The 7,411-nt window shown below is 48.3% G+C and overlaps 2 protein-coding genes across 2 annotated transcripts; both read left to right on the top strand.

Moving 5' to 3' along the window:
- The first annotated feature begins 492 nt into the window (after positions 1-492).
- On the top strand, positions 493-1,348 carry LOC123134052 (uncharacterized). The gene is made up of 2 exons (XM_044553405.1): positions 493-703; positions 829-1,348. Exons 1-2 carry the CDS (start codon positions 628-630, stop codon positions 1,017-1,019), a joined length of 267 nt encoding a protein of 88 aa, XP_044409340.1. The 5' UTR covers positions 493-627; the 3' UTR covers positions 1,020-1,348.
- A 4,607-nt stretch (positions 1,349-5,955) lies between these two features.
- On the top strand, positions 5,956-6,829 carry LOC123134063 (Bowman-Birk type proteinase inhibitor B5). The gene is made up of 2 exons (XM_044553415.1): positions 5,956-6,217; positions 6,367-6,829. Exons 1-2 carry the CDS (start codon positions 6,142-6,144, stop codon positions 6,561-6,563), a joined length of 273 nt encoding a protein of 90 aa, XP_044409350.1. The 5' UTR covers positions 5,956-6,141; the 3' UTR covers positions 6,564-6,829.
- The last annotated feature ends 582 nt before the right edge of the window (positions 6,830-7,411 follow it).

The raw sequence follows: 7,411 nt of genomic DNA on the forward strand, positions 1-7,411 counted from the left end.
AGGCTGCGGGAGTGGATTGGGATCCACGCTCCCGACCCGAGCTCGTATCTTCCTTATCTGGGTTTCAAGGCGAGGCTCGTAGGGTCATGTGGACTTGTGCGGCGGCTATGCTATGGGCTATTTGGAATACCCGTAACAAGTTTACTATTGAGGGGGTGTTCCCCTCGCATCCCGCTGACGTTATCTTCAAATGCATCGTTTTCTTGCAGCAATGGGCATCGCTGGGAAGACAACAGGACTCTGATCTCCACCGCCAAGCTATCTGTCGTCTACACGCCGTCTACTCCGAGGCTCGAGCTTCGTCGCCTGCTCAACTGGATGCCGCATAGGGATGGGCAATCCCCCCCCTTTTGGTCTTAGTACCTTCCGAGCCTGCGTGCTCGCTGCTTTTGGGCCGTTCTCCGCCTTGTAACGAAACTGTGCGCTCTTTTAGCGGTCTGTCCTCTTATCTGTCGTGTTAGTTTATGCAGTTTCTGTTCGGTGGTTGTGCTACTCTGCCTAAGTTTGTGGGCTTTATTAATTTAAAGCCGGACGTCTCTGACGTCTATGTTCTAAAAAAAACATAAATCATCCTTCCACGAGACACGGCAGTGCAGAGCCTCCATATAGAGAAGTTTAGGAGCAACGATGAAGAGTAGCACACTCGTGGTCATCCTGGTCCTCCAGGCCGTCCTGGTCATGGGAATCCTCTCACAGGCGAACGGTATGGTTGCTGATTGCCGTATTGTGATTTCGTTGAGATCCTTAGCTTTACATTACACACACAATTGATAGTTAACCGATGCGAATCCAGTTAACAAGGCGATTAACTGATTTGATTCCATGCAGCCGAGTTCCCCAAGTGCTGCGACAACTGCAGGTTCTTCTCGGGGGCCGTGGTCTGCGACGACGCCGGCCCCAAGTGCCGCGACGGGTGCGTGAACTGCCGCGTCGTGCAGACGAGCCCTAAGAAGACGTTCCGATGCGCCGATGCACGCGTCGACGACGGCACGCCCTGCAAGCCCTGCAAGAAGCACTGATCGCACATGCTCAGAACATAAGATGTTGCACCGAGAATAAAAGCTCGGATGGGTTGAGCAGAGCCGTTGTGGTTGTACGTACACGTGTTCCATGCCCAACAACAATTGTTGTTGTCATCGTCGTCGTTATGCTTTTATCTCTCTCCAGAAAAAGCTGTGGTCGTTGCTCCCTGAATAAACACATATTCCCTTTGTTTCATAATGTAAGACATTTTTTGGCACTAGTGTAGTATCAAAAAACGTCTTATATTATGGGACGGATGGAGTACTTGTGTGTCAGTGTATTGCGTCTCTGCTCAATCAAATAAAAATCAGTTTATTTGTGTCAATGTTTATTTGTGTCAATATATTTGTTAAGATAGCACAAATATATTGTACTGTCCAGTTCAAATGGTGAATGGATCCTTCTCGGTGCTCAAGCGTACGTACGGTCGTCACACTTGGTGCGTGTCGGGATCATTAATTTACGCAAGTCACCCCAAAAAAAACTTTGTTCGTTCCTAAATATTTGTCTTATTACAGATATGGATATATATAGACATATTTTAGAGTGTAGATTCACTCATTTTTGCTCCGTATGTAGTCATTTCTTAAAATCTGTAAAATGACAAATATTTAAAAATGGAGGGAGTAATTACGCAAGTTAGGGGTATGATATTTAAGCATCTACACCTCCCGAGTCACGATACGCTCCTGCCTCCTCCCGAGCCGCCCCTGTGTGGCGGCCGGGAGGCTCCAGATCCAATCGCCCGACCTCCCCTTCTCCTCTTCCTCCTCCCTCGCCGCCGCCTGAGGGCGCGGCAGGGCGAAGCCTTGCCATCGCCGGCGGCGGCGGGGACTCGGGGCCCTCCCGCTCGTGAGGGGCTGGCGCGGGCCGGCGCCCCCGGGCCGAAGCGTGGTGTTCGGCCGGACGTCACGGCAGGGAATGGCGGCTCTCCGGTGATTCCATACCTCCACGGCAGTCGGCTTCAAGGTCTGGGGCGTCGCGGTCGTTAGGGACGGCAGCGGCGCGACCGGATCGGTGGCGGCGCGGCCGGATCAGGGCCCAGGCGTGGGCTTGGTCTCCGGGTCGCAGGCGATGGCGGGTGCGGCATGTCGGCAGCTTTACGGATCTGCAGATTCCATCCTTGTTTGGTCCTTAACGGCGCGGGCAACTCCGGGGAAACCCTAGATCTCCTTGGGATCGAGCGATGGCGGTGTTTTTGCGTCGTAGTCCCTCTTCAGGGCATCGTTTTGGAGTTTGCTATGGTTGAAGGGACCAGCGACGCCGATGGCGCACGCCCGGTGGTGCAAGTGCCGATGAAAATCGCGTTGACTACGGTCATGACGGACGATGGCAGCGTCTTTGATGTCGTTTCCTTGTCAAGGCATCGTCGTTGCAGTTTGCGTCATCAGGCTCGGGATGCTCCGGGAGAAACCTTAGATCTGGGTCTTCCGGATCAGACGATGATGGTGTTCTCTGTATCACATTCCCTCATGGGGGCATCGTTTTGGAGCAAGTGATGGATGGAGGTGGCAAGAGGAGGAGCGGTGTTACATCTACCGCAAGGCCGGCGACGGATCACGGCGGCATGGCGCTGCGGAGTTTCGGCGATGGGCGTGCGTGGATGGACACGCACAGGATGGTGGCGTTGTCTGGCGTCGTGGTGGTGTCGACGGCAAGCCTAGCAAGGTTGATGCAGCAGTACAACACTGAAGATGGATTGGCAGCAGGTGGCGACGGCGGCCTCATACCCGGCAGGCGTCCTGGTTGAGGAGTGCGCCGGACTTGTGGGTGCCCATACCCGGCAGGTGTCCTGGTTGGGACCTCAGGTCTTAAATGTTAGGTTTGGTTGCGAGTTTTGTTTGGTATTAGGCCCAGATTATCAGCATTCCTTCATCAACTGGATAGGAGTAACGATAGTTGTTGTCTAGACAGTAGCTTTAGTCTTAGTGTTATATGACTTTGTAAGGTCTTATGTGAATAATTAATAAAATGGTTGCATACATCGTCCAGATGCAGAGGCCGGGGTCTTCCTCCTTTTTCTAAAAAAAAGATATTTAAGCATGCATGCATGCCGATCTCATCTTGTCGGGTATGGAACATGCTAGTATTCCATTACATCTCGCGAATATGCATGCAGCATGCATCACGGACGTTATATAGCAGGATACGCATCTCGTGATCTCGTCTAGCTTGTCGGTCGCTAGTTAGCTAACATGGAGATGCAAATATACTAGTACTAAGGTAGATCTCTCTTAGGTATGACTTGAGCAATATCACCGTTCACCAGGGCATGTAAACACTGAGCTGCGCGCTCACAGTGTCGGTCATGCAGCATGTTTGAAGACGGTGCAGCGAATCGGTGACCCAGATCCATCCCTCGCTGTCCCGTCGGCACCAGCACGTGAAGAGGAGGGCCATTCACTCGGACTCGACAAGTCTACCCAGCACAAATTGACCAAATCTATCCCATCGACCTATCGAATTTATTTGCTCTCTCATATCCTTTTTCAACCGTGCCAGACGTCTTCCAGCTCTGCCACCACCCTTGCTTCACAGATGTTTCGAGTCTCAGCGCCGCCAGGACCGAGACACCAGTCCTCTCCCCCGTGCTCGTCGCCACGGACAACGTCGCCGGCCAGGACGCCACCGCGGTACGTCCGGCAACTCTCGGGGCTGACCCTGCACTCTATGGGTTCGACACATTGTCTGACACAGTTTTTTGTGATTTATTCGTAGGGAAGACGATGAATTTTGATAGGAGTATGGACCGACAGAGCTTGATAAAATAATTCAAGATGAGTTTTTCGATTCGTCAGAATCGGACGGAGAAGTGGACATGCAAGAGAAAATGGACCAGCAGGTGGAGCATATTCTCAACATCAAGGGGGAAGATAATTCATGGGTTTGAAGCTTTGATTCGCTTAATTTAGTGGCATTAGGGAGCGGTGAGAGCGATTCGGCCGGGGTGGAGAGAAGAAAAGAGAGGGTTTGGGAAAAAGAGTAAGGGCTGACCGTTTAGTTCCACGAAGAGGCATGGCGCCCTGAACTGGGGCGTTGTGATTATCAACATGTCTCTCTCATTCAGGATGCTTCCAGGGCAAGCCGATGTGGCAAGTTAGCGCAGATCAGTGACAGATCTAGAAAGAAAATGAAGGGTAGGTTCATAGTTAATGATTAGCTAGTAAGCCTAACACTTTTCCCACAGAAAAAGAGTAAGCTAAACACTTTTTTACCAAATTTTGGCACAATTTAGCAAGATTGTCATTCTCTTCTAACCCTATTACCCATATAACCTCAATGTTTCCCAGATAACTACCGGGAACATGTCTATTTCCTAGTCTCTTTAGGATTGTCTACAAAATATAAGTTTAAAAAAAAACCCAGATCTGTGTAGTAAAATAGCCATTATCTTTCGATCATTTTGCGCTATGTACGAGAAAGAAGAGGTCAGATATGGCCATTTTCTGCCATATGAGCGAGACGGCCATCCTGAGTTATTACCTAGCGACCCAAGATATGCTCCTCTATGCTCACCTGTAAACTCTTCATGTGGCTTGCCCTTCAATATAGGGTATGGACATCGGATCGCCGGCAGAGACATGAACTGCAAGACCACAACTCGTCTTGCTTCCTATGCGACCAGGAGGAAGACAAGGTGGATCATATCCTCCTGCAATGTGTTTACGCGAGACAAGTGTGGTTTTTGTGCTTCAAGAAGATGGACATATCGACATAGCATTGCTACCAACCACGGAAGACACGTTAGGAGATTGGTGGGTGGCTGCGAGAAAACGCATCGACAAGAGATACTTGAGAGGTTTCGATACACTCTGCACATCCGTCTGTTGGAACCTTTGGAAACCGAAGAATGACAAGGTATTTCACAACAACAACATCGTCAATGAGTGGGGGGCGGCCGATCTAACTCATCAAGAGATCATGCTATGGGCATCGGCGCGAGGAAGAGGAGAGCAATATGGTATAGAGTAGTAGCCTAGTGTGTGGAGTGGTGGGGTGGATGTGCCTGCCGTGTGTGGCGGTGCATATTGTTTGTATTTCTTGTGTATAACCTTCTCTCTTCTATAAAGTTAAGGTGCACACTTTGCGTACTCTCGGAAAAAAGAATCTGCTACTTCCAAAAGAGCATTTTTCTATTTCTGCAAGTTGCGTCGGAACAACGAGAGTGTGCAAATGGGCTGGGGAAGTGACGGGTGGCTGGTAGAGAGAAGTAGAACAAATATTCATTATTTTGAAGCTTGTCTACGGCGTCGGTCATGGCGCCCAGAGCCGAGCGTCATGAAAACAACCCATTTTATGAAATAATTTTAAATTGTTTTTTTGCTGAACTTTGTGAAAAGGACCATTTTTATCGATTTTCAGAAACTTATCTATGGTCTGGCAGTGTGAATCTTGGGGCGCCGAGTTCGAAATACTATGCTTTTTTTTCAGAGACAGACCCGGACCAATGAGATTGTCCTTAGTGGTAGTATCATAAGTTAGTATAGTGTATATGATATTTGTGTTTGATATTACCTCCACAATGCATACAGTAGTATTCTAGATGACTTTATTTATTATTATGCATGATACATGGTAGCATAGTATTTATTATGATACGGTATCATTATATGATACTCAACCTTTTTTTATATGACATATACGACTCCCTCTTGTAAACTAATATAAAAACATCTAGATCATTAGTTTACGAAGGGAGTCCTAGTCATCATTACGGGAAGGCTGATGTACCTTATACTCCCGAGTGGTATGAAAACAATCTCTGCTGTCGTGGCCTAAATCAGTGTGCACGTGATCTGGTTTTGCTGGACATGGGTGGTGTCCATGTCAAACAATCCACGCCGCCTATAAAAAACCCTGGAAAACGAGTCCAAGTTTCCAAGCCAGCTGCTAGTAGTCAAACATCTTTATCCCCCAACTAACCAGATAATGGACATAGCGATCGCAGCATCGCAGCCGAGAAAGCTTGCCAATCAACTTTTACGAAATCGGCGCCTATATATAGAGCTGCTCGCAGCTTTAGCCAGCCACACCACTACAACAGCAGAAAGCATTCTACCACTAGACCGACCGCACCAGGTGAAGTGGGAGCTTTGCGCTAAGGGCTCATTAGCAACCATGAAGAGCACCAAGCTCGCGGCGATCCTGATCCTCCAGGCCGTCCTGGTCATGGGGATCCTCTCACACGTGAACGGTAAGCTGCTGATGCTCAATCATTTCACCTCTTCCTAAACAAAGCTCGATCATTTCGTGATGCCCAGAGGGAAGGGGAGGGTTCTCGTCTCGTCTTATGAGTGACATATTATCTGATTCTGATGCCGTCGGTGTCTTGCGTGCGTGCAGCCGACTATTTCCCCAAGTGCTGCAACAATTGCAGGTCCTTCTCGGGGGTCGACGTCTGCGACGACGCCCACCCCCAGTGCCCCAAGGGCTGCTCGGCCTGCCGCGTGGTGACGCCCAGCCCTCACAAGACGTTCCGGTGCGCCGACATGAAGAGCACCGTCGACGGCACCTGCGGCGGGCCATGCAAAAAGCACTGATCCGTTCAGGGCTTCAGGCTCAGACGAGGTGTGCCGCCTAAAATAAAGCTCAGATGAGATGAGCAGTCATGGTGCCTATGCTTGTGTGTGGGTCGTGCTATACGGCCAACAGTATGTATAATGCTATCGTCGTGTCTTGGTCAATGTGTTTTCTCTCTCGAGAAAGGCTGGTGGTGCTAGTACTTGTTCACCTACCTCCGTGAATAAACACATGTGATGATTGTGTGTGCCTACTCAATAACATGAGAACCAGTTCTCTTGTCGAATATTGCATTTATACTCTCCGATATGCAATCAATCGTTTATACTCTCTTTGAAATTTCTACTTTCGGCACAGCAAACAACGGTCCGACGTACTCTTTTGAGACTCTACTCTTACCATCTTTCGGGGCAAGTCACAACTTTCATGGCTGCCTTTTTTTTTTTTTGAACGTGGTGACTGCCAAGTAGTTTGCAGAGTTTGCTAAATTGACTACATGAAATGTGTCTGCAGTCACGCGTTTGTTAAATTTGCCTGCCTGTATAAAAAGTATGGCTAAAAATCGAAATTGCTGTTGGCGAACCACGTTAAGTTGTTAGAACTTTATTATTCTCAAAACTTCAATTATCTTGTTCCTTTGGCCTTGATCATGAACAGTGAAAGTTTTGTATTAATTAGATCTTATCTCAATTTTTTTGTAAAGCATAACCAGGCTTTGGACTAAAGTTGGTTCAGCACTTCAGCATCACATAATACTTGAAAAAAATAACAAAAAACATACTTAGCAGCTGAGTTTTTTTTTCTCTATGTAGTCTGAAATTTTCAAAAATCAACTTTTTAGGTTTCAAAAATTCTGAAAAATAAGACA

The sequence above is a fragment of the Triticum aestivum genome, chromosome 1B (assembly GCF_018294505.1).
Source record: "Triticum aestivum cultivar Chinese Spring chromosome 1B, IWGSC CS RefSeq v2.1, whole genome shotgun sequence".
Lineage (NCBI taxonomy): Eukaryota > Viridiplantae > Streptophyta > Magnoliopsida > Poales > Poaceae > Triticum > Triticum aestivum.

Excerpts from the sequence above, each read along its gene's own strand:
- LOC123134052 (XM_044553405.1), top strand. The coding sequence starts at position 628 with ATGAAGAGTAGCACACTCGTGGTCATCCTGGTCCTCCAGGCCGTCCTG. Across the intron at positions 704-828 it reads AATCCTCTCACAGGCGAACG|CCGAGTTCCCCAAGTGCTGC; the intron begins GTATGGTTGCTG and ends GATTCCATGCAG.
- LOC123134063 (XM_044553415.1), top strand. The coding sequence starts at position 6,142 with ATGAAGAGCACCAAGCTCGCGGCGATCCTGATCCTCCAGGCCGTCCTG. Across the intron at positions 6,218-6,366 it reads GATCCTCTCACACGTGAACG|CCGACTATTTCCCCAAGTGC; the intron begins GTAAGCTGCTGA and ends GCGTGCGTGCAG.